Genomic DNA, 26,986 nt, shown 5'->3' with positions numbered 1-26,986 from the left:
TGACAGGTGCAGAAGATTTCCAGACAGGAAACCTGGACTGAGAGAGCAACATATCTGTAACACGAGCGCCATCTGCTGGATTCCCGCTGCAGGTGCAACATATTATTGACCCGAGGATGCAGATGTGACAGAATAATTTGGGTCAGATAATAATAGTCGACTCTAGCGTGGGACCAAAAATAAAAAAAAAACATACATCATTGTGTTTCACTCAGTGTTTATTTTTGATTTATTTTTATTTTTTCACGCGTTAAAGCTTCCGGCTCAGAATAACTGCTCCGGGTTGTGGAGCCTTTTTCAGAGCCTGGGGTTATTTATGTAACAGAATGACTCGTGAGAAACTTGACATTGAGCCTTTCCCGCCACTAGATGGAGAAGTGGGACAGAACAGGCTGAAATAATGGCCCTATTCTCCTCTCCATTTGATCCCAATTTGAGGCTGCACGTACGCCGGTCCTCTCTGCAGCCCTGTGGCAGACAGCCTGGTTCCTTGGACGTCATATGATAAGGCTGGAGGAGAGCCAGCAGGGCCCCCGTTTGGAGAGGAGGACTCATATCTCCGTCAACGCGCGGCAGCCAGGGCCCCCTTTATCTCCACAAGGCAGGGGAGGCGTATCCTTTCCCCCCTCTCTCTCTCTCTTTCTCTCTCTCTCTCTCCTCTCCCACTCCCCTCCACATACCAGTCTCTCTCTCTCACACACTAACTACACTACAACCTGCTTCAGACGACGCCCCAGCGCCCAGGAGATCTCCACCGAGGGGGGGCAGAGCCAAGTGCGTCGTGCGTCTTTGTCGCCCGGGAGGAAAAACACCATCGCTCTCTCAGTATTATTATTAATATTGTCAGGCTGCGCGCTCCGGCTGCCCACGGCATCACCTCAGCAGTAACAGGAGGGGTGCCAGCCAAAGGAGGAGGAAGAGGAGGAGGAGGAGGAGGCGGAGGAGAGGAGGAAGGGAGGTGTTAGAGTATCCCGAATTTTGACGCTCAGAGATAAACAAGGAGACACCCTGTTCGGAAGACGTCTGTCTGTGGCGGGAAGCGACAGGGATCTGCAACTGAGTAAGTCGTGATTTTTGGTTTTCTTTTTAAAGCACAGTGTGCGCTGCGGCTCGCGTCCGTGTTTTCCTGACCTGCTTTTGGCGATCTGTCCAGCGGTTGGGGCTGTGCAGCGGCGCAATATTTAAGCTTCCAGCCCGGCAGCATCCTTTGGAAAGGGATGACAGAGGGATGGAGACAAGGGGGACATAAGAAAAATATGAGGGGAAACATCGGCTGTGCTGGTGAGGTCTCTTCCTGTAAACACGGCGGTTGCGTTAATGTGAGGTTACAAACGAGGCGCAGCATCCTTCAAGGCGCGCACATGCAAATCCCTCAATAACACCTCACGTTAAAGTCGAGCGCTGGTTTCATTATTATGTCATGTCAACATCCCCGTTCAAAAGCCCAGAGGCCTGTTTCACTGTACTGCACTCTCAAGCCACGATGCCCCCGACAGGTGTAACAGGACGACGTGTTTACGCTCTGATCCATCATCATGTAACATCGATCCGTGTTGCCAGTGAGAGTCTATTTACAGGATGCCTCCTTTATTTTTGCGCCTCGACGGTGAATTTTCCAGTGGCGCCAGCCGTGCGTGGCCGTCACCGCATGGGTGAGAGATGCTGACTGGCTACAGGCTGTGCGGGAGAGGAGAGAGGAGAGAGTAACAGGGCAATCTATGGTGTGTGTTGTGATGTGAGCAGTCTGCTGCTCCAACATGGCGCGCATGAGCTGAAAAAAAAAAAAAAACCCATGGCCATTACATACTCCTGTCTGGAATTCACACTGTGCAGTGGACCAGGCACTTTGGGTTTAGGATAGCAGAGAATGAGACCAGTGCATCACCAAGCTGCCTGAGGTTTGAGCTCAGATTCAGCTCAGGTTGCCATGTCTGGCTCCTGTGTCAAAATATCACGTAGGCCCATTTGTGTGTGTATGTGTGTGTGTGTGTGTGTGTGTGTGTGTGCTGTCCTTTCCTGTCACTAGACAGAACAATATCAACTGGACCAACTCCTGATTTTGCTGTTTTTTTTCTGATTGTGTTTGAACACAGCAGGTACAGACACAACCAGACAAAGAGTGTTTTTGTTTGGTCTCGCTTTCATTGTCGTTTCTCTCCCGGGTTTCTGGACGTGACATCTTTGTTGACAAGAAGTTCGCGATGATAGCGGAGTCTATAAACAGAACACACCCATTTCTGAGAGGATTCATGCGAGTCCTCGAAGCACGGACATGAGGTCGCTGACCCTTTGTTTTCTCCACGTTTGGAGCAGTGACACCTGTTTGATTCCTGGAAATGCTGGGAAAATAAGTGCAGGCTCTCCATGCATGATAGTTTCCTCAAAAGGCAGCACACCAGGTGTGAATATGAGTGTTGATGTTAAAATAAAAGGCCAAAGTGACTTCATTTCAAGGCCTTAGAGCAAGGAATGATGCATTTTTGGTGTAACGTTTAAAAGGAACAGTTCAGCAGTGCTAATGAAAAGGCCGGATGAAGATTCGTAGTGCTCAGAACATTTCTGTAGTGTCGAAGCATTCTCTTAAACTACTGAAGTAGATTGGGACTTGTTTTAAAGCATCCAAATGTAACTTCCTAGAGAAAGATAGTTGATTGTTCGACTGTCAACATCAAATCGTCAAATATGGACGCCTTGGGTTGACAGCTTGGGTCCCACACAAACCCAATCTGAAGACCTGGGGATGAGAATCAACAATCAACTATGTTTCTCCAGGAAGTTACATTTTGTTGCTTTAAACCCCCCCAAAAAACACATACAGCTTGTCTCGTAATCCAAGAATCCAGATAACCTGACACCCCAAATGTATTTGACTTGACGTTATTGACATCCAAGACACACGGTCAAGCTTGTGCACCCAATCCAGAGCTTAGCTTAGCAGCTATATTGAGGATTTAACGTCTTTTCAAATCAATTTGGGATCTCTGGTTTTCTGGAGTCTTGGTTTAGGCCGGACCAGCTGTATGGAGCCGATTTATGTTTTTTTGGTTGTTTTTTTACATTTTACAACAAGTCCCCATCTGCTTCAGTTGTTTAGGAGAATGCTACAACGCTGTTTTGCTGCGAAGCTCAAGAAATGTTTTGGGAACGACGAAACTTCACCTGACTTTCACCGAACATCGAGTCGAGAAAATTACTTAATTTTCATTTTTGGGTGAACTTATCCTTTAAATGTGTAGTTTTTAGCACTAGCAACATTTTGGCTCATTGTTGCCATTTTCGGATCGGTGTCACAGCTATACAGACATTTTAGAAATCTAGCAAAAATGAACAAGACAGGACAATATTTATGATCGGGAGTATTCAGTAAAACAGGAAACAAGAAGATGACTGTTAAAATCACAGTTCTCTTGTTTCTTATGAATCACATCTACTTTGTTATATTACGTACATGAGTCTTTGTTGTCCAACTTGGTGGAAATTTGCCCTTGTTAATCACCAAAGACTCAATAACACAAAATCCAGATCTCTTAATCATGAGAATATGGGCAGTGATTACACTAAAAGACTGAATTTGAGAGAAGATTGCAGGGTTGCAGTAGTACAAATACAAAAAGGGCAGATGAATTACGATATCAGCACATCTCTGAACGCTGTTTGTTGTCTGTTCTGTCATTTTATTGTATGAGCGAGACATGTTAAGTCCACGTTAGGCCCCAGCCTGGCAGCGTGTGAGCTGAGGGTCTATATCCGGTCGACTGCTCTGTGTTGTGTCAGCGACTCGCAGTAGAGCTGACAGCACTTGTCTTTTCCACCCAATCATCATGTGGCATTATGACTCTGGACAGCCACATTTCTGTGTGTGTGTGTGTTTGTGAGGCTATGTGTCCGTGTGTGTTTGCACATGTGCAGCCTTGTATGCATGTATGCATGCGAGGAGAAAAAAAAAGACGGATGGTGTGTGTATGTGTGTGTGTTGACGGCTGTCTCCTGGCCTGGCAGCCTGGTCACTGGGATGGATCTGCTTTCACCAATTTAGATAGGGGAAATGGGCTGGTAGCAGGAAGGTCATTCATCCTAATCGTGGACTGTCAATGAAAAATGAGGCAAAACGTGAATGAGAGACACTCTTTAACATCACCTAACTACAGCCAAAGTGCCCTTTGGTAAGCGTTGATGTGATGGTTGCCCCAAGAGATACCCTCAGTGAGCAGAACTGGTGATGTTGAGCCCCTCCTTGAAGTGAAAGACTGAAAATAGCAAAGTCACTAACTGCCCTGATAAACACATTTTAAAAAGGCAAAGAGACATCCAAGAGACGTCAGTGTTGTTGCTGATAGTAATGCAAAAAAAAGTAGTCTACACGTCATTAAAGCAGCTACACTCAATACTTTTAAATTAGCAGCTGATCACATCGCTACGGTGTTGCTGGTAGTGACAAACCCACAAAGAATAAGCACCCTACTCTACAGTTCAGCTCAGCTCTTCAAACAAGTTTAGCTTCTTTTAGCCTATTGTTTTGGTTTTCCCAGCACACCTACAGTATTTTGGTTCAGTTCCACCTTCCCCATCAACACAGCTGAATGCTACCTGCCCATCACCAAATGAAAGACGGACACAGCTAGCAAATCAAGGATATGTTGAAACTACACATTTTTTATGTTGCAACTTTTTGTGTCTTTAGGTTCAATTATATATGTTTTTGTTGTGGCAAAGCTGCTTTTATGTTCTGGTTAGGTTTAAACACACAAACCACTTGGTTAGGTTCAGGAAAAGATTGTGTTTTGGCTCGAAATAGCTGTTTTGGTTGTCAGAAACATGGGTGGAGATGTCCCGAGGTCTCATTGAAAACGTCTGGAAAGTGTCCCAACAGGGTCTCTCACAAATATCCCCTGGCCCCTTGTCAGAAACACCCACAGGACCAACATGTTCTTACTCCAAACTTGTCAAATTCGGCAGCCTTCCAGTGGCCTTAAGCTTCGCTCTTTACCCACCCACCTTAGCATTAGTTTTGCAAGTGATGGGCTCCATGGTCCGGTTAGATTTTCAAAATACAGCTTGCTGACACATGTTTTACATAATAAGACATATTATGACTTTTGGACGTTTCTGAACGACTGTATTATCCCGAGGGGAAATTGTTTTTCACAGCACCGTACCCACAGATGGACAGTACTTACACCAGACAGCCATGCATACAACAACACACCATAAAAAACCCACAGTACCAAACAGCAATTACAAAACCACACTCGAGTTATAATAATCTGTCACGTCACTTTTGTTTCCGTTGCCCTTGAGTCAGAAAAAGTGGAAAATCTGTTAATGCGGGTTTAATGATAATGCTGAGGGGTCAAAAGGTAACTTCTACAGGAAGGCAAATATTTTATTTTCAACATCGCGCTGCTGTTGTGATTATGATTGCAGTTTGCCAGCATTCAGTGGCAGAAGTGGCTGGTACAACATCATTACCAGAGAATAACAGGCCTCTCACGGGTTCATATCCTGCCCTGAGCAAGTAGCCCCGGAGTGATGGATATTACTAATTACACTCACTGACCTTGCTGTCATTAAGAAACCATCTATGCAGTGGTTATAAAATCACATTGGCATGCTCGTCAAGATAAATGAATGTCATGCATTATAGAGGCTCTCACAGTCACCGTTTTGTGCTGAAAGATGGTATTGTAGGCTAAAAAGAGGAAGTGGAAGTGAAAGCTTGCTCAGCATACAGAGTGATAAGGAGTAACATCTGGGCAGATAGTAGAGATGTGAGATATTTTTTGATGATATGACTCACTCCACCTTGCCCTTTTTGTCTCTGTCTTTTTTTCTCTTTCTATTAATCTCCTCTTTTCCTCCTGGATAGTCACTTTTCCTTGCTTTTTTCAGACTATCTCTCATTACAACCCCCCCCACCCCCTCGCTGCTTTGTCATGACAGATAAGGGCGAGAGAGGATTTGTTTTTTTTCTAACTCTCTTCCCAGCAGATAGTCTGCCTTCTGATAAACTGTCATTTTTAGCCTCGGAGTCATTTTAATCTCGGAGGGAAATGTGCTCGGCAGTATGTGTGTCTTATGCACTCCTCCCGAAGCGCGCGCACACCCACGCGCTCATATGACGATCAGCAGTGTTGTTGTTGCAAAGATTGTATCAAAAGCACTATTGATAAGCAGCGGGAGAGGAATCATCCATCTTTTTTTGCACTGTAGATAACCTGAACCCAACACACACACACATTAAAGGACAACGGGGAGAATGAATACGAGGTCTTAAAGTTTTTTAAGAGATTGGAGAGTGTGATATTGGACAAACATACTTAGCATAAACAGTTCCTGAGCCTCTTGAGAGCCTTAAGTGGGGATTGGGATGTTGCCATAAGGGAAGGCACCTATTTGGCCCTAATGGTTCCTGTGTTAACGTTGAGAGGCTGCTCCAGTAATGCAAGTCCATAGCCTTCCTATGTCCGGATATGTAGCGTTTGCTGATTGACCGGAGAGCACACCAGGACGCAGGAGACAGTCTACTATAGAAATTGACCGACTGTAGACATAAAAGCCGCGCTGTCAGCAGGCCATGTTGATGCTAATGCTGGTGTATTGTTTTCACAATAGAGATGCAGACTTAGGAATAAGTCAATAATTATGCGGAAGACCAACCTATTCAACTCTGTTGACATCTTGGAATACGTTTAAGCCGACAGTCGGAGACACAAGTGGGCATTTGTATTGTTTTCTGCAACATTTTTGTAATTTACCAACAATCAGGTGATAAATTCCTAATGTGCTATTCATGGGTGAGGACACTGCGTTCACATTTCAGGATCTTTATATTGCCGTGCCTATACATACATTCAAACTCAGGCACATGAGAACACTCACACAAAGGGCACTTTGTAAAGAGCCAGTTGCTCTTGTGTTAGCAATTCTATGGCAACAGTAGCAGGGAGAGAGTGTCCAGATTCACAGAGTTAGGGTTAGTAGGGCTGCATCCAGCAATTATTTTCATTATTGATTAATCTGCGGATTATTTTCACAATGAATTGAGTCATTGTTTAGTCTATAAAACGTCAAAATAATTGTGAAAAAATGCTCATCACAGTTTCCCAGTGACCAACCATCCAAAACCCAAAGACTCTCCATTTTCAGCCGTGTCCTGTTGGTTGTTTGGTTGGTTTGTAAGCAGGATTACGCAAAAACTGCTGAACAGATTTCCATGTAACTTTGATTGGCGATGGGTCTCAGCCCAGACTTATACCCCTTTAACTTTTGGTGGGGATCCGGATAAATAGACAGATCCAGGAATTGTATTCTCGCTTTCTTTAACATTGCAAGATAGGGCGTTTTTGTTAAACTCTCAGGGAATAAATCATTTGATGCGGATCCTAATAAAAATCTGGATATAGCTGAGTTAAATATAGGCTTGATTGAATTCAAGAGGACTGCTGATTATGATTACCAGCCCAAAGTGACGTCCTTAAGTTGCAAACCAACAGTCCAAAACCTAATGACTCTTCATTACCATCATAAGTGACAAAGAAAAGAAAGATAATCTCAGATTTAAGATGCTGGAAACAGCAAATGTGTGACAATTAGCAAAAAAAATGACTTCAATTATTAATTATCTAAATAGTTGGCAACTCGTTTTCATTTGAGCTGGAACCAGTGAATGTTTGGCATAGTTGCATGGAAAAAATAATTAAAACGATTAATCCTTCATCATAACAGTTTGCAATTCTGTCAATTGAGTAGCTGACTAACATTTGCAGCTCTACATCATAGTACAGCCTACGCCTGCGTCCCACTCCATTGCAGTTTGTGTTGTGGTCATGGACCTATGTGTAATACTTTTCCAGAGCCCTGAGTTTCTTCTCTGCCTGCTTTTGAATGTGTTCTTTGTAGCGTTATGAAACCAGCATTAGAGACTGTGGCTCAGAAGGTAAAGCAGGTTGTCCGTTGATCATAGGGTTGCGGTTCAATCCCTAGTTGCTCCTGTAGCCACATCGCATAGTGCTCATCGATGTGTTTGAGTGTGTGTCAGTTGGTAAGGTAAATTGTAATCGCTTTGGATAATAGCACTATACAAATGCTCCCATTCATTAATTTACCATTTAGCAGCTTCTAATGTTGTTGCGGTACTCAACTAAATCTTTTATCAGGCGGGTTGTCTGTCAGGTTATCTCCTCTTCTCTCGTGGCCAGATGCTCACAACCTTCTGCATACATGTTGTCTTTGCAACTTTGCTCTTTCCCTTCTAAAAAAACACACTGCTTCGAAAACAGATGGTTCACCAGGTGTGGAGCTAAGAGGCCTTTATATCACTATCAGCCATGCCGCTCCACCTTGTTGCCCAAATTTAGATTCTCTGAGCAGCGCAGCAAACCACTAGACCTATCTGTGACATCGGAGTTGCTGTCTGTGTGCGTGTTTTTCTTCCGTTTACAAGCCGGAGCTGTGTTCTGACCTCCATGCAGCGGCTGTGATCAAAACACGGGAATCAATAAAGCGTCACAAGAGCTGTAGACTCAGCACGCGCTCCCTGGATATACTGTATAAGAAATTAACAAGCGAAGAGCAGCACTCTACAGATTTGCAGTGTAAAGGTTAATTGTTGCGGAAGTAACGTTGGTCGAGAGTGGTCAAGTGAGGAAAGGCAAACATGAGGCGGAGTGGAGGAGGAGGATGAGATGAGGTTGGGGAGGAGGAGAGGAGATGCAGGGTGGCATATCATCTCAGCTCAGTGTTTTTGAGGGGAGTTGCAAGAGGCAGGACAAGAAAGGGAGGCATGTGAGAACTGTAAACTGCCTGTCGATTGTTGAATGGTGTCTTGAAACCCCGTTCTCTGGAGGTCGACTGAATAATCGTTGAGGAATTTCCACAAACTATCAAAATCAGCAGAACTAAGCTTCAAAAGCCTCCACCGGTCACAGAGGAGCATACATCATTGTTTTGCATGGAGGCTTTATACATGAACTGAGATCATTTATATCAAAATGAAAGTCAGTTTTATATAAGACAGCTTTATCCATAAGGTTGTTGGTTGTAAAATGGAGTTATCGACGCATTAGACCGAATATAAAGCTGCTCTCTGAGACATGCAATCTTTGTTTTGCTAGCATTTTTCCTGCTCTAAACAGTCATTATTACAATGACCTTTAACAATCCGCTATCGGTCAGGCTCTATCTTTGCCTACACACCTTACCAACATCAGAATTGGGGCAGTAATCACACCAACTTGAAGCAGTGATTGCTCAGGTGTGGAGAGGTGGGAAAGCAGTTTTGTCATTCTTCACACAACTACACGTACGTCACTGTTGTGTATGAGTGAGGGAATTTACACCATGATTGTCCTCAAGACGTTAGCCACATCTCCAGCCATGCCACTGCGTTTTGAAAAACACACGCCTGTTCATCGCTGCTTGCACGAAGGCCCTCCGTCACACCTACGCGCACCGGGCCAGTTTCTGTCTAAAGCAGGCACGGCTGTTGCGTGTCACAAAGTTGCAAAAACTGGGCGATGCAGACAATCCCTGTCCAAAAACTAAACCAGGTCTTTCTGACGAAATATACAGTATAATGGCGTTCAAAGGGCTCTGCACAGTACGACTCAAAACTGTTATAACAATGATGTCACCAGGGTTATCTTAGCTTAGTTCAACTTCAGGCTGTGTACACACTGGGAGGGTTTGAAGCTGTTTACAGTAGGTGTACTATGGGAAGTCGAGGATCAGGAATTTTTGAGGCCTGACTAATGCTTACGCATGTCTGTATCAAGATGTTTTGACCTCTGTTTCTTTGTTTTGTCTCTCACAAATCCCCTTATATGATGTAAGTTTAATACTGAATCACAACATTTTAAATCAAGGTCTTGACTTCATAGAAAATATTCAAAATGACAGCTCCGACTGACTTTCTGACCTCCTCGTCCCACCGCACGTGTCTCAGTCTGTGTGTGGCTCCTCGTTTGTCCTCTCAGCGTGGCTGTTAGACGGTATTTCACCCTCCTCTGTACTGACAGAGCTGTTATTTATGGCCGTCCTCTGTTGGGGGAAAGGAGTTTTACCCTCTGACCCCTGGAATACTAACATGTGACCTCAGCGGACTTCCTCCGGTTTTTATTGGCACCGGACTGTTTATGTTTGGCAGAATTTGTGTTGTGCCTCAGATAGATGGATGCAGATATGCATGCGCGGCGGTGGAGGAGTCGCAGCGTGCATGCCGGCCCTGGGACGAGTGTATGTGTGTGTGTGTGTGGCAGAAAGAGAGGGAGGGGTATTGTTGTCCCTGTGCTCTTTTGGCCTGAAGGAAGGAAGCCGTGGAAGTGTGGAGTTAGAGAAGGAGAAAGAAGTGCCACTCCAACACAGCGAGTGTGAAGGGGATTTGAGATTAGTTTCCTCTTGCAGACTCTCTCAGCTTTCTAATACAGGTTCTGGGTCATTAAGCCTGAGAGTCATTTTCACAGTCATCATTCTTTCTGAACAAAATGTTGTGCCAGACAGTGTTATTTTTGCGTGAGTGTATGTGTAGCCAGAAATCCCTATACTGGTTGCATCTTTCCAGATTTTAAGTGAGTAAATAATAGTAGCAATTAGTCATTTGATTTGTCCCCAACCTCTATTTTCTGCCTCTCAGTTTCATTTCATTTCTACATTTAGTTTTGTGTGTGTGTGCTGGGGACTTTCATTACAGCTGCACTTTATCGGTTTAAAAGGTTCATGCTGTTGTGAATTAACACCTGAGTGAGCGCATTTCTCTCTCACAAAAGCCAGCGCTGTATGACTGGAACCTTCAGAGGCTATTTTCAAGGCAACTTGTAAAATGACATTACTAGTAGAAAATTTAAATGAGTTACTTAATGTCTTTCATTTTTTTCTGTTTGGATTAATAACATACCTGTTACCCTGACTGTAAGCCAACAGTTCATATATGTGGGCCAGTAATATTCTATATTTACCATTTTTTAATTATATTTCTTAAAACTACAAAACCAGTGGCTCAAACAGATAGTGTTATGCAAACGTTACTCAAAGTAGAGTGGTGTATTTAATGGGTACTATTTTCAGCTGCAAATTTGGTGAGTTTTTAGGGCACCGGGATGCTGTATAAGGAATTGCCTCAGTGCCTGTCTTCATCATAACAAAGGAACATGTCATGCAGTGTGATAATGTGGCTCAACGATGTGTATCGAATGGATTTTAGACCACAGTGGAGGTCATGGGCACAGGAGAATAAGCTGTAATGCCTCCACCATCCCTTCTACTCCTTGATATGACAGTCAAGTAAACATGTAATGTGACGGTGATATGTCACATTTTGTAGAAATGTACGTAGCCTGTGACACGTACAAATGTGAACGTGTCAGTGTTTTGCAAAAACGTTACCTGCCAACACTCCTGTCCTGGAGACTGGGCTGGTTCGTTCTGGTCTTTCGTGGACTTCGTTGACTCTGTTTGATTTAATAATTCCAGCACTTTCCTCATGGTTTATCGAAGACTTAGGTGCACTTAGTTGGCAGGGTTTTTAATCACTTTTTGATCATTCATTATTGCCCTAATCTGTCCAAAAAGCTAGAGCAGATAATAAATAAACAACACCCAAAACGCTTTAAGACGTAACTTGTTAATGAAGTCCACAGGGAACCAACTTCAATCGCAAGGTTAGATCGAGGAAAAGTCATTTAGCTAGTTTTGATTCTCTCCACAATGATTTTACATTCATTCAGCTTAAGTTGTGCCCAGAACGACCCGGGTGCTGCACCCAGTCTTCCTCATCAACCTGAGGGGCATCCCATATGGTTGTAATGGTGTAGGTGTTAGATCCGTTCAGGCATTGTGCATTGAAGTGTTTAATATATAATGAAGCACAGCTGCTATAAAAACAAGCTTTAAAAACAATCTGTGCATCCGAGTACGTGTGAGCGTGGGAGGCAGGATGAGTACGGTATGCCGCGGTGTCCAGTTCCAGGTTGTTTCGGTGTTTGTTTAAGATAATCCTAGATTAGTGGTGATGAGAAGTGGTGTAATCTGCCACTCCTGCCGACAGATAGACACATAGATGGATGGCCCGTGGCTGTCCTGAAGCCACAGTGTGACAGGGCTGATGCGCGGATCAGTACGCCATGTACTCGCTGACCTTTACACTCCCAGACTGTGTAGCGTTAATAATTCATACAATGTTTCTCCGACTTTTCAGAACATATTAGTGCAATCGGCTGGAACAAACTGTCATTTTTTACAGGCATTAAAAGTTTCAAGTGTAGTTTTTGTTACTGCAAGCACGGTTTTGTACAGTGAGGACTACAATGTAGTAGTAGCATATAAATCTAAGTTTGGTTTTGATGCATTCTGCCAAAACCACTTCCCATCACCTTGAAGAGGAGAGTTTTAAATCCTGACTGGGCTTCAGACCAACATGATATCTATCAACAAAGATGCTCAGCGGGATTATTATTCATTTAGCTCCATAGGCATTAAGGTAATCACTTTCAGGGCCTGATAGAGAGTGTGTTAAGACTGCTGGTGCCAGAGGACCATGAGCACAATGCTATTAGCTGGTGCTCTATGCAGGCAGCTAATGCGTTCCTGGAAAGGCCACAGCAGCAGTGCACTCAGCAGGGAATAGGGCTGGTCATTAGTCCGTTTCCTCGACTTCTTCTGCCGTGCACCTGCTTTGAAATATTGACAAAAACATCCTTCGTTTCAGTTTGTTGTCGGTATGATGACGAAGACCTCTTCCTCTCTCGATCCCGTCTGTCCGATAATGTTGATCTATTACACCGGTATTTATTTGTCTCAATATGTTTCTGTGAGCAGCTGCCAGCCTCCCCTGGATGTCTTCCTTTTCTCGGCCATAAATGTAATTACTCTTCTAACCATGCTGCAAAGATGCCTGTCTTTGTGTCTGCTTTCCTCTCTCCCCGTGTGTTCATAATTTATGAGAGAGGCAGCAGGACACAGGCTCTCAGTGTTCCAACAAGGTGGACATATTTTTTTCCGATACATCTTAAAAATTCATCACAGCTGCAGGATGAACACTGAAACTCAGGTATGAGTGGTGGGACAAGCTGAGAGCTTAAAGTCTGAACACTTAACCCTCAGTTGGCCCGGTGGGGACCTGAGCTCGAGGTCACCTAACTTGAATTGTCAACCAGATCTCTAAACTAGAAAGAGCTTGTCCACTTGTCATGATGTGACTTATGAAATGGCAGGCAAGAGCAGCTTAAACATTTGGAAGCAATGGAAAAGATAGTAAGTGGACCTTCAATTGATTTCCAAAATGAAGAATGAACATTCAGACACAAACTTCTTGTTAATTTTAGACTGTTTTATTGACGCAAAGAGCTCCGATGAGAGCTTCATGTGGAGGTTAATTAAGCACTAATGAATTGGGGTTTCAAGAAAAATAAGGAAATAGTCTTTAAAAAGTAACTTAAAAGCCTTTTGACATAATTACACCAACAAATTAGTAGCCAGAAACTTAAAAATATGATATTATGTTGACTTATTACATACAAATAAAGTAACTGTAGTTGGTTGGGAGTATGTAACCACTGTGGTGGATCAGCAGGGATGTTGGGACGTTATTGTAACACACATTTATTTATTTTGAGTCAGGCGTACATAACGCTCATGTTGACACACTGTGACGATTTGTGTTTCCCTGTCGCCAGTTAACTTTGGACTGCAGTTGGGATTCACATCGTATGCTGGTGTATTCAGGGGTAACAGAGTCACTTCATTACTCACATCTGATGAATCCAACGTTAATTAACTTTATTTAACATCAATTAACCCCAATCATGTGACTCTAGTCTCTGTGCAGCTTCTGCCTGTCAAGGAGAAACATGTATATTAGGTTAACTCTCCTTAAGTGCAGATAAAAAGACGCTGTGGGTGCGTTCTGCCTCGTCTCTGCTGATGCTCACAGTCACCTCTCCCGGGTCAGGATGGTCAGCCGTAGCTTCCAGGCCTCCTTCATACCACTGCTGAACTGATCCAGATGAGTCCAGATGCCCTGCCTCCACTCTTTACCTGAGGGCTGGGAAGGGAAGGAGATTCAGGGAGAAAACTAAGTTCTGTGCCTTCTGACCTTTATTACCCATCAATGAATTTGATGTGGTTGGCTTCTCTCATTCAGCCTGATTTTACTCATTGCATCTCCAGATGTTTTTTTCCTCCTTCCTGTTTGTGCTGGATGAGTGGGAAAGGCGAAAATTAGAAAGAATGTGTCTAGACAGTACAGCGTGTGTGCGTTGTACTTAAGGGGTTGATCAGATGATTGTGGTTTAACTTTTTCTCCAAAGGGTCTCCATGTGACGATGTGGCTTGGTGGGAGAGCAATGAGCAGTGTGTGGTGTTCGAATGTGTGTGTGTGCCAGAAATATGTACATAAATCCCGCATGTTACAGAATAACCCGAACCTAACCCTCTATAATACACCCCTGAGGTTTTATCAGTCTTATGCAGCCTCTGTGGTTGGACAGTGCACTAACAAGTATGTCAGTGAAATGTATTGCATCTTTATATTTCAAGAGGCGCCTGTGTTGTTGCGTCGCATGCCTCTGTGGGGTAAATTAAAGTGTGGCAATCAGACGCGGCCTACAGCGAGATAGAGATAGGAGGGATTCGCTCTATTGATATGCTCACAATCCAAGCTTTGTGAGTACCCAGTTGGGAAATGATGCAAGCAAATTTAAGCAGTGACAGTGGGTGTACTTGCCACTCAGCAGGAGGAGGAGTGACACGATCAAGCAATTTTAACGCATTTTACTGGCACCGGAGAAGGGTGTGTGGGGAGTTGTGTGGAGTTGTTGTTGTCGTAGCTCTTTTGTAAGAGTTTGGTTTGGAACCAGCGCGGAGAAACGAGAATCCCATATGTGTTGTGATGCACTTTCAGTTCGGGCTGGAAAAGGCACACTGCTGCTGAGATGTTGTTGTTGCCACTTGGTGTGCTTCATACAACGCCTCCAGAAAAAACACAACCTGGGGCACAAGTCAGAGACAGAGAGGGGCTCTTCTCTTTCTGTAAATTGAGCAATCAAAGAAGTCGGGATTTATACGCCTTTACCTTAAAGATATAATATGTAATGTGTCTGCTTTAAAGGTCTGCAGACAAGTAGACCTTTGTTGTACGCTTTGTTGAGTTGTGTACTTACATTGTCGCAAATGTTTCTCAGAGAAATCCTTATTTTCATTTCATTTCATTTGGTCGCCTGTCGCTATTACTTTCGGGAGAGAGTCAGAGATTCTCAAGTAATCACTAAACCATTTATTCTTTGAAATATCAGAAAACTGTGATAAACGCTGAAGTAGACATCTCCGAACATCTTGTTTTGTCCGCCCGGCGGAGGGAAAACCCAAAGATATTCACTTTATAAAGAAATGAAATAAATGAAGCGGCAAATCTGCGCGGCTCAAAAGCTTGAACGGTGCGATTGATGTTTCAGAACTCAATTGCAACAAAAGAATTTCATTGAATTTAGTTTTAAAAAGAAAACACTTGTGCAGAGAGGCACAGCACTTACATCATAATACACAATATTATGCGGTGTATTACGCTTACAACACAGAGTTTGTTGAAGGAGATCATGGCTCCCCCTCCAAAGGAAGGTGGAGTGGAAATTGGTTCCTCTAGGGATGTCATCCAGATGATATGCCAATCCTTGACTGATGTCTGAGGTCAGGAACAATTTTCTACTTGGAAGATATATCAGCCATTAACTACACGTAGAAAAAAGTAATTTGAGGTAAGATACTATGACAGCCTCGTCCCCTTCTCAGTGGAGCAACAGTTGCAGTCCTTCTACCCCTGCTTCAGCTCTCCTTCCGTCCATCCTGGAGCTCAGATCTGGAACCTATTAGAGCAGGAATCTCCTGCAGCGCCCGGCTAGCGCATTAGCATGCGCTCGCTGACTCTCCCTGACAGGGAAGAGAGACACTGATTTAGTGCAAACAGACAGATATTTAACCTCGGTCTCGGGGAACCTGTTGGAAGGTAAATGGCTGGGGAGCGAATGCAACAGTCAAGGGAAGTTGTTTGTCACAGTGTGTTCTATCTCATGTTGGTGGTCCTGTGTGGATTTGACGCCGTCTTTCTGTCTGTCTCTTTCTTTTCCTTCAGGATGGCTGAGGTGTCACAAGAGGAGAGACTCCAGGCCATCGCTGTAAGTTCTTTCTGAACACACACACACACACACACTCGCATGCAGAGTGCACATCAGGGCACGCTGATGGCCGGAGAAAGAACAAATCATTGCTGCTTGTCGGGATCTGACCGCCCTTCTTAATGACTCAACCTTTTAGATCCCATCTCCTTCACCCATTAGAGGACATTGAAAGCTAATGCAGTAGCTACAGCTCACCGCCATTCTCCGTCTCTCTCTCAGCGTCTCCCCTCCATTTGCTTTCCCTGTGTCTCTCAGGACAGACAATATCTACGCCTCTGCACGGTATAGATATTATACTGTGAAATATTTGCTCACACATCAAAATGTAACTGGGGATAGGACTCAACAATCAATTACCTTTCTCCGGGAAGCTGCATTTTGTCGCTTTAGTGCTATGAGTCGCAGCTACTTAAATTTAAATGTGTTTTTTGTGAGTAGTTTTAAAACACAATAACTCAAAAACTCACGCAGCAATTCCAGATTTAATCTGAAGACGGTAAAAAGTCAATATCTGTTAGCATATCTCACCAGAAATGTCCTCCAGGCACTTGATGTAGTATGATAGTTAGTTTCTTTTAAAGGTGCAATATGACAGAATTGGCCATCTTTCAAATTTATGCTCAAAACAAACAGTGCAGCATATCAACAGAGTGACCAGAAGCTGCTGATGAACTCCAGCCGCACTTCAGCTCGGTTAGCGGCACATCTAGCGGTCCAAACTGGGAGCTCGGAGCACCAGGGGAGCGTTAAGAACGGTTCTATAAAAACATCTCATTCATAATGCTCTCAGTATTATTAATCATAATGTGGATGTGTTGTAACAGGAGAAGAGGAAGAAGCAGACAGAGATTGAAAACAAGAGGAGGCAGCTGGATGATGACCGACGGCAACTCCAGCATCTCAAGGTACACACACCCCCACACAGACACACACACTCTGTAGGAATAAACATTTAGCTCATGCCCTGTTTGTACTACTCTAATGGGAATACTGTTGGTGTAATTAGGTTATATGAGAACAAAGCCTTAATATTTTGCACAATATATGCAAAATATTGTCTGAAAACAGGTGCACACTGTCGTCATAGGCCATTTTGCAAATTTGAGACCAAAGAAATAGTGCAATATTGAGCTTTCATCGTACCTCGACACTGTCAGAGTTTGTCCAAATCTTTGCACTGGGAACAAGACTGTTCAAGGATTTGGACAAGCTTCACAACCTTAATACTTTCCTGTCCTCAGCAGTGGTATACATGGGATACATGTTTCCAGGTAAACTGTTAATTCGTCCTGATTTGGAGTTGGGCTCTTGCACACCTTTACCTGTATTCTTAATGGCTGTCGCAAAAAACACACTGAATCATCACAGAACTGAAAAAAGACAACAAATCTCCTCGTCCATACTCTTCATCTGTTGCTCAGCAGATCTGTCCATCCTGTTTGGCTAAGGGACAAACATACTATACCCCCCCTTTGTCCCTTTGTCTTTTTACTTTGGAAAACAATGCCAAGGTTGATTCAAAATATCTTCTCAGCCATGACGCCTGTTTCTACTGTCTTTATAATACATCGTTGATCATCGTCACCTCACCTCGATTTGCAAAATTCCCCCATCTTGCATGCCGTGGGTATATTTGCACCTAGAACTGTATTTGACGTCCTCAGAGAACACTTTGTTTGAAATGTTCTGCAGCTCTCACACTGATAGTAGAAACCTTTCTGGGGTGGACCGTGAACCCCTACAGGCCTCTCCCTTTACTCTTACCAGGAACACTTCCACTCGGTCCTGCGTTTTCGGTAAATAAACTCACGTGAGACACTTCAGCAACTAAATTAAACTGAGCGATTCCTTTCAAATCTATCAGCCCCACATTGTTAGATACTCCCTAACTACTGTTGTCACGGAATGTTCAGAATGGACACCAGATAACACCAGCAGCTCCTCCACATGCTGTTTATACACACACACACACACACACACACACACACTGCCTAAAAAACACCACACGCATTCAAAGCTGCATGCATGCGGACACACACTCATTATATCAGAGCCAAGGCTTTTGTCAGCGCATGTGTCAGCACTATCAAAGCTATTTCAGCCCCGGACAATCCAGCAGGTCACAGATACGAGCAAAGGTTGCGGTGTGTGTGTGTGTGTGCACGTTTGTGGGCTAAAGTGTCTGCGACCTGTGCTGTTGGCCTTGCGTGCTCCCACTTTTTTCTATTTTCAGAGCAAACCTTTGTAAGTGTGTGTGTGTTCGTTTTTGTGTGCGTCGCTTCATAAAAGAACACAGAAGCCTCAGACAATGCGGAGGGCTTTGGCAGAGGAAACAGATTTTTGTCCCACTCCCACCAACAGGAAACGACTCTTACAACCCACCGCACCCCACTTTCGTCTCACACACTGATACACACACACACACACACACGGACACGCTGAAGGGAAGTGTAATCATGCTGTACAGGAGCATTAGAAGGCTCTTTGTGCGAACCACAGCAAGTATGGCTTTTCCAGAGGCGGCGTTCATGTGGAAAACCCAATAAATGTCTCCGTTTACACGCCACATTTTTATAAGCGTGTACCTGCCCTACTATTAAATCACACCAATGCAGGGTCTTACACACACATGCACACATAGTCACACCATTACAGTGCAGACAAAATTGTGCAATGACGTAATAGTGTTGTTACAGAACTCTTTCATAGGAACTCTGTTTTCAATTAGCGAGTCAGAGCAGATATGATTCCTCCCTTTCACGAAAACCTGTGAATGTCAACGTGTATCGAAACATGCAAAACACACAGCTTATAAGTGAGCTTATGAAAAGTTATGTTCCAAAATGAAATAACGAGTGCTTACGTTAACATATTTTTAAAAAAGTTATAGATAGATTATAGTTATATATGCATTTTTCAGCAACTTGATGGGGGATCTTGTGGTGGAGACAGGTCTCTGTAAAGACGTGGGCACGACTTCTTCCCGTTGTTTAGCCAGCCTGAGTCCCATTTTGTGCATTTCGTTTCCATGGGACCAGACATTAGCCAGAAGCGGCCTTAAATCAAGCTGGATTAGCATGGCTCTTATCCCAACTCCCTTCCTCTAGTCCTTGGGACGGTCCAGCTGGTCAGGTTGGATGCTTGAGCAGTGGTCATCTCACAGTCTCGCACTCCTAACCCAAAACCCGTGCATCTTTTTCCAGTGCTGATGAATGCATGTCTGTCACAGGTAATATGTGTGTCAGCAAAAAGACGAAAAATAAGGGAGAAGTGGCTCGCAAAGTCTGACGACCAGCACTTCTAAAGCTTATTTTGTACCTTTTTTGTTTCATCCATACAAAAACAAGAAATCAAAGTGTTTTTTCTCTAAATGTCGAACTATTCTTTCAACTCAAGACAAAAGTTGACAAAGGACTTTTGAAATTATATATATTTTCAAATGATAAAAACCTTTTGGATGTCATTTTATAGAACGAAAGATAAACACCCGAGTGAATTTCGAAGCCGAGCTCTTTCCCCAACAGCTGCTCGGCGCATTTGGATGCGTGTGTATTTGTGTGTGTGCTTGCATCACAATTCCGCCCTTTGTCTGCTACGTTAGCAGCTTTTTACTCCAAAGAACAATGGAGAGAGACGTAACTTTAGCGCACCAGCTTTACGACTGCTCGTGCAGACTGGTGTGTGTGTGTGTGCGCGTGCTTGTGTACGCATGAGTGAGTACACTAAGTGATGTCAGGCGTTAGGGTAGTAGGGTGTGGCCAGAGAGCGAGCAAGATTGAGAGAGTAGAGACAGACGTAGAGAGAGAAAGAGGGAAGCAGAGTTAGATTCAGTGCCCGTGAGACCATGCAGGGCCGGGGTATGAAGAGTGTTAAATTACACCGTGTGAGCGTGTGCGCTTTAAGGCTCTGTGCAGCTGGGCGTCTGGAGCTGAGCTGAATTACTCAATGGGGGGAAAGTAAGAGTTGAAACAGAGCGACAGACACTCGAACAGATAAAAATAGATAAACACAGGTTTGAAATTGAGGGGGAAATACATCCTGACATTTTACTGCACTATTCAGTATAACATAAACCAAAAAGTTCATGAACTTTATGATGGATAGAGATGCAGGCGAGAGACAGGAAGGGGCGGTGGTCGGGTAGGAGGAGAAAAAACGAAAACAGGGGGAGTTTTGCTGTTGAAATTCTTGTTGCATCACTGGAGAGGAATTCACATCAAGCACAGGTCCAGATTTTTTCAGCAGAACTCGTGAAAAGCCTTTTTTCTCGCACTTTTCCATACGGCTGTGCAGGGTTGTCTTTCCCTGCACGGCCTGACAGCTGCGAGTAAGACACACTGTTATATTTACCTCAAAGCATGCCAAGTATTTGCTTTGATATTAGCTTATCAGCAGGAGGGAATGTGGATGGGGAGTCGAGATAAGGATACAGGGCTGTTTGCAAATTGATGGAGGAAAGAAACAGATGAAAAAGTGGAAGGTGAGCGAATAATACAGTGAAAACTCCACATCAGGACAATGCATATTTACTCCCAAGTTGCTTGTTTTAATTCATATGGGAGCATTTCATTATTTTGTCCTCGAATCAGCCTTATCTACTGTAATTACAATCAGACTAACATTTGTGTGTCACACAGTGCTCTCAACTTGTCCATAAGTACATCGTCATTATCATAATCAACCTCCAGGAAATGTTTGATGCGGCTTCAGATAAAACTATTTTTGTTTTTAATCGCCCAGTGACTTATCTAAATTTCCAATCCCATGCTTAACTGAGTATAATAGGATAATTATATCTTAGTTTAGATTTTTCTATTCAGTGCCAGAGGCCTTGGTGCTCTGGCTCGGTGCCATAGTCCACTTGGCAACAACAAGTTGGCAGCAGCTGAAAATATGTGACAGAGTCAGTGAGTGGCGGCAGTCTGCAGGGTCGTGCCGGACACGCTCAGTGGTGGATTTTTTTTTTTTTTTTTTGTCAGTCAGCTAAAGGGCCTGTCGTTCTCAGTGAAAGTGCCACTAATCTCCTCTGAAAGAAATCACCCTTATGTCCAAGTGAGAAACGGGGTGGCATTTTGGGAGATTGAATTACTGCTAATGAATTAATCAACTGCTCTTGATGAAAGGTTATTGATCCAAAGTCCTCTACCTCTTTTCATTAAAGCTAACATGCACACTCATATAACAAATCCACATGGGGATTTCATTAAATGTGTTCTTCTTTTAAGAGTTTATAGGAAAACAAACGCCTTTTTCTGTTCATTCTCATAAACATGTCTTGTTTGTTTTGTCAGTCGAAGGCACTGAGGGAGCGCTGGTTGTTAGACGGAGCTCCGGCGGAGGAGGAGACTCAGAAGCGCCTGCAGGAGGATGAGGTCAAGACCAAACTCCTGGAGCAGGTCATCCTCAGGTCAGCGTCTGAAAACCCCCGCATGTCAGCATGAAAGTCCACAATATTATTTTATTTGCAAGCGCACAGGTCAAATATGTTATGGTTGTAGTGGTGAAAATGTAGGCATGCTTACATTGGCTCGAATGGTGTGCGCCAAGCCACATATTTATTTATATTAGACAGACGTGTATGTTTTAAAGCCACAGTCGGTGAACGTCCGCTCACATTGGATGTCTCCTCACTCGTAACTTCAAACGGAGATGCTTTTTTTTGTGATCATCGCTGTTTGTGTCCCGTGAGAAACCAAAAGTTGACTTAATATTGTAATCCAAACCTTGATCTTTCCCAGCCAAGTAGTTTTGTTGCCAAAACCTAACCAAATTGTGACTGAAGATATTCTTTTAAATACCTGGAATGAATTGTAAAAAGTCAGTAAAAACCTCTGACCACACATGGGACACATACTCCCGTCCCCCACAGGACAGTCACATAGAAGATCCATTCATCCAGTATGGATGTGTACCAAGTCTTTGTCCATCTTTATACTATATTACCTGACTTCCTAAAGGCCTTCCAACTGATGAGTTCTCATTTCTCCCAGTCTTTCAAGGCCGACTAGCACTTCCCATGCACGTAGATGTGAGGTCAAAACACACATTTTTGAAAAACTGCGAGACGGTCACTTGCTGAAACGTGCCCTGCGACGTGTTGCTCATCTGGGTGAAGTTTTTAGTAGGACGTGTGGGTGAACAGTGATAAAGACACTGTTGATGTCATGTGAGGGTTATGCATTACATCACGGGTGATGTAATCCTGAAATTCAGCAGGACATTGAAACTTTAAAAATATTGTGATTACTTGATGTTTGACCTTGATAAAATAAGCATCTGGTGTTTTTATTATAATCTGGTGTAAAGGAATTACATCTTCATTTTTCCGTGTGTGTGTGTTTCTGAGACAGGCTGGAGCAAGAGATAGAGGAGCTGGAGACGGATGCTCCAGCCAAAAAGGGTGTGGCCAAAGAAAATGGAGGTAAGTTCAGTACCCATGGCAACGTATGATCACATAGGAACCATGACAACACAGCCTGAGCACCTTTGTCACAAAGAGCGAGCGAGCTAATAATGGCCTCTTAATTCGCTTTATTAAATTGTTCCTCTCCACCGGAGGTCATTAAAACAATATTTCCTTTCTTTCTTTGTCTCTTTCACTTACCCTGATCACCCGCTTTCCTTTTGGCACTCTCTTAACCTCTCAATGATACTCTGGTGCTCCCTATAGGTGAGAATGGAGTAGTGCAGTCTTCTGGTCAGACCCCCAAGAGAGAGGTGACAGGGATTGAGGCCAAGCTGCTGGGTCCCAGTCCTGACCAAGCCAGCGCAGACAACCCCGTCACCCTGGTGTTCATGGGCTACAAGACCGTGGAGGAGGAGCAGGAGAGCCGCACGGCCCTGGGAATGGAAGGGGCGGATGGCAACGTGAAGGCTGAGTTCGTCGTCATCGAGGACGGGGAGGGGAAAGCGGGAGGAGAGGCGGCCACAGCGGAGCAGGCTCCACCCAACGGGAGCATGGCGGAGAAAGAAAAGGCCAACGGAGGCGGAGAGGAAGGAGAGAAGGAAAAGGAGAAGAAACAGACCTGCAAATGCTGCACGGTCATGTGAGCTGTGTGTGTGTGTGTGTGTGTGTGTGTGCGTGTGTGTGTGTGTATGAGTGTGTGGGTGAGTGCACACCTGCTCCTGTGCAGGTATGTGTGCCATTGCATGTGTCTGTATTCGCAGATGTGTGTAACTTTGTGTCTGTGTGAGTGTGCGTGCCTGTGTGCGAGTGTGTGTGTGTGCGTGCGTGTGTGTGTGTGTGTGTGTGTGTGTGTGTGTGTGTGTGTGTGTGTGTGTGTGTGTGTGTGTGTGCCTGTGTGCGAGTGTGTGTGTCAGGACTGGAAAAAAACAAAAAATCAAAGTACAGTTCCACAGCCAATATACCAACAATGAGAGCCAATACACGCTCCAGCTACAACAAGAACCACAGACTCATAAGTACACTTTACTCCGTATACTTTCTCTGATATGTATTTGACTTTTGATTTCTATTGATATTTTTCTATTTTTCTGTCTTGACATTTATATTGTATTCAGTATGTATATCTTTATTATGGGACTGTGTACTGTAAGTTCATCGTTATTATTGTTGGGGAAAAAAAAGAAAAATGTATTAGCTCGCTGGATTGTACTGCTACCCACTGGGGAAAATCTGGAAAACTTTAAAATCATTTAAGTCAAAACAGCAAAACTATGAAGGACACAGATACTTAAATATATATATATATTTCTCTGTGTAGGCCTACCAACTATTTATCGGTCAATTTCATATTGCAATATTGTCTAAGATATTATTTTAAATAGTATTTTAATATATTGATATGAAATTATGTTTTATACAATGTATTTATTGTTTCTGGTTCTCTATATCATCTCCAACCATTAACTGCATGTAAAAGCTTGTAAGCACTACCAGATTTGCGTTACAATCATAACAAGTGTCTGTGCTTTTCTTAGACTCACATGCGCTCATATCTTTAGTCATACGAGTCTAACAGCTCATATAATTGGCAGTGTTAGAGATTAAGTTTAAATCTGCAGCACGACGACAAAGAGGCTAATTAGAGTCACACCGCAAACCACCATTAGCTTCTCACAGATAATATATGTGACACACGTACATGAAGATCACAGCTTTTTTATTTTTTAAATAAGATGGATACACTCACTTTATGATCAGTAGAGTCATGACGAAACATTGCGCAACTATTAGAAAATGCTTGAATAATTTTGTTCTCTCAACAGTAGAATCAATGTAAATCTGTATGAGGTAGCACTGCATGAAGCCTTGCAACTGTTTTGACTGTCTTGTCACTTGTTCGGTCTTTGTTAAACGCTATCACGTTCACATGAATGTAAACCCAGGGGTTAAATTGGGATTCGTTTCCAGCGTAATGAGAAGAGGCGGGCTTGCTCGGCTCGCCGTAAAAAGAAAAAAAAAAAACTAAGCTTTTTGTCTCTTTATGAACCAAATAAAATCTGATGATACTGTAATTTCACTGTGTGTTGGTCGGCTGCTGGTTTCTGTCCTGCTCGCTCCCAGTTTAACCCCTGACTTTTTGTCCGTAGACCTGGGCCCAATAGTTTTTAAATAGATTTACAGAAAATGGGGAATAGTCTAAAGACCTCAAATCTCTTTAGCCTTAGAACACAATATGCAGGATTTAGTTTTGCCTGGATACCCAAGCTTTTTAGTAACTGTTGATTAGAAATAGGCTCTGTTCTATAAGAAAAAAAACAGTCTAACCATTTTAAGCTGTGCAGGTTGCTAGCATGACAAATTGTGCATGTACGCTATAGCAATTCAAAGCTCTTAAAGGATAAGTTCAAAAAAAAAAAAAAAAAATCAGTTATCATCTACTCACCCTCATGCTGATGGTAAAATATGGTAGTCCACAAAACATTCCTGGAGCTTGGGCAGCGTTGCACCATTCTCCTAAACAACTGAAGTATATGGAGACTTGTTTTGAAATGTAAAAAAAGACAATCAATAAAAATGAATATATAAAATGAAATGAATATGAAATGCTCCATACAGCTAAATCAAGTCTTGGGAAGCCCCGACATCCCAAATTGATTGAAAAGAAGTTATTTTCACCCTTTATTAAGCCAAAATCTTCACTGTAGCCGCTAAGCTAAAAGAGTTAGCACCCCGTCTGAAGTGGGTGCACGAGCTCATCTGCACTGAAGAGTATAAATACATCTCTTGAAATCAATTCGAGATCTCTGAGCTTTCCAAGACTTACATTACACCGATTTTTTGGGTTGTTTTTGTAACGTTATAAAACAAGTCCCCATATACTTCAGTTGTTAAGGAGACTGCTGTTTTGCTGTGAAGCTCCAGAAATGTTTTGTGGACTCGAAACTTCACCCGACTTTCCATCGGCAAGACGGCGAGCAGATAATAACTGAGTTTTCGTTTTGAGCGAACGCATCCTTTAAAGCCTATTGAAGTACAGTAGAGGCCATTGGACAGCTGGGTGAGTGATTCTATGCCACCGCTTGTTCTGCTCCCCCCCAGGTTCACCCATGTCTCTGATTCACCCACCCACCATCACCGTCATCTCGTCTTCTCACTGTTTCATCCTCAAACGCGCACAGCCCCACCTTCTATGCTCGGAGACACGCAGTTCAAAAAAAACCTCTAAAGTTGGTGCTAACCCTGAGTCTCATCTAACAATCTCCATCCACCAACTACTTTTTTTGTTTTCCATCTCGTTTCCCACCGTCTTACTCGAATCGCCGGTGAGAGGGATTGTGGGAATCTACTGCCTCCTGCATACACTTGTTGAATAAGAGAGTCTTTTCGCAACCTTCAGTGCCAGATGCATTCTCTCAAGTCCTGCCTACATTTACCACCAGAGAAATGATCCCTTCTAACATTCCAAAGGGAGGTCGACAGGCGTGGGCAGATGAAATATAGTCTATGCTCTCCGTATGAACAGTTCAACTGTAATTGTACAACTTGCATCCTTGTTTCTTGAATTGACTCTCATGTTTTTCTTTCCTATGGCCTATTTGCAAGGCGGTGTATTGTATTTGATGTGTGTATTTTTTAAAAAAAGATGACTACATCTGTGTATTGTCGGTGCCTTTGTCAGGTTCAGTTGGTTGGACTTGTCTGTCTGCTGCCATTTTTAGACCGGGGTTTTTACTTGCTCTGCTCCTGGTCAATGATGACCCACTAGGAACACTGCCTTCTAGTCTGGAGGGTCACTAACACCACTACGATCAAATATTACACTCATTTTTCATGATGAACAAATGCAGCTCGGACAAACAGAGAATATGCAGACTACTGTTGGTGTCTTGGAAAATCTCTACACATACAAGAAACTACACCCAAAGTTGAACATTTTGCCAGGATGCAAACTTTATGCAGGAGACTAACTGACAGTCTATGTATTTATGTACAGCATATACACATGTATATATGTGTGCATAATCTATAGGCATACATACATCTGTGTACATAGAAATACATGTAAATTTGTTGAGCTAAAGCTTCGCTTGATAGTGGGTCTCTGGGACAGCAGCAGAAAAAGCAACCTTGTGTTAGACCAATGCCTGTTCATCTATTCTGTGGTCGTCTAAATGTTTAATCTTGAATAAAACTACTGTTTGTTTACTGCAAGTCACATAAGTGTGTATATAATTAACCAAATGTACACATACTGGAGATAGAAGCTGTACAAATAAGCCATGGTTAATGACGTGTGTGGATTTGGCATCTCAGCTGATGGAGCCACAGATGGGAACACACCCTTCTGGGGAGAAGACACAATTATACAGAGATAACCCATCCATTCATTATAGGACTAATGCAATTGCCTAATAAA

At 43.3% G+C, this 26,986-nt stretch overlaps 1 protein-coding gene across 1 annotated transcript; it reads left to right on the top strand.

The window, feature by feature from the left end:
* Nucleotides 1–431: 431 nt before the first annotated feature.
* Nucleotides 432–26,781, top strand: palm1b (paralemmin 1b). The gene is made up of 6 exons (XM_084382177.1): nucleotides 432–1,060; nucleotides 16,118–16,160; nucleotides 16,988–17,068; nucleotides 21,455–21,570; nucleotides 22,514–22,584; nucleotides 22,834–26,781. Exons 2-6 carry the CDS (start codon nucleotides 16,119–16,121, stop codon nucleotides 23,211–23,213), a joined length of 690 nt encoding a protein of 229 aa, XP_084238303.1. The 5' UTR covers nucleotides 432–1,060; nucleotide 16,118; the 3' UTR covers nucleotides 23,214–26,781.
* Nucleotides 26,782–26,986: the final 205 nt, after the last annotated feature.

Source organism: Pagrus pagrus (genome assembly GCF_965226575.1).
Source record: "Pagrus pagrus genome assembly, chromosome: 18".
NCBI lineage: Eukaryota > Metazoa > Chordata > Actinopteri > Spariformes > Sparidae > Pagrus > Pagrus pagrus.
Note: the sequence above shows the minus strand (reverse complement) of the source record. Positions and strands in the feature narration are given on the sequence as shown.

What these genes read in the sequence shown, in the direction of transcription:
- palm1b (XM_084382177.1), top strand. Translation starts at nt 16,119, where the DNA reads ATGGCTGAGGTGTCACAAGAGGAGAGACTCCAGGCCATCGCT. An exon ending in GGCAACTCCAGCATCTCAAG is followed by an intron (nt 17,069 to 21,454) that starts GTACACACACCC and finishes TTGTTTTGTCAG; the next exon opens with TCGAAGGCACTGAGGGAGCG. An exon ending in TGTGGCCAAAGAAAATGGAG is followed by an intron (nt 22,585 to 22,833) that starts GTAAGTTCAGTA and finishes TGCTCCCTATAG; the next exon opens with GTGAGAATGGAGTAGTGCAG.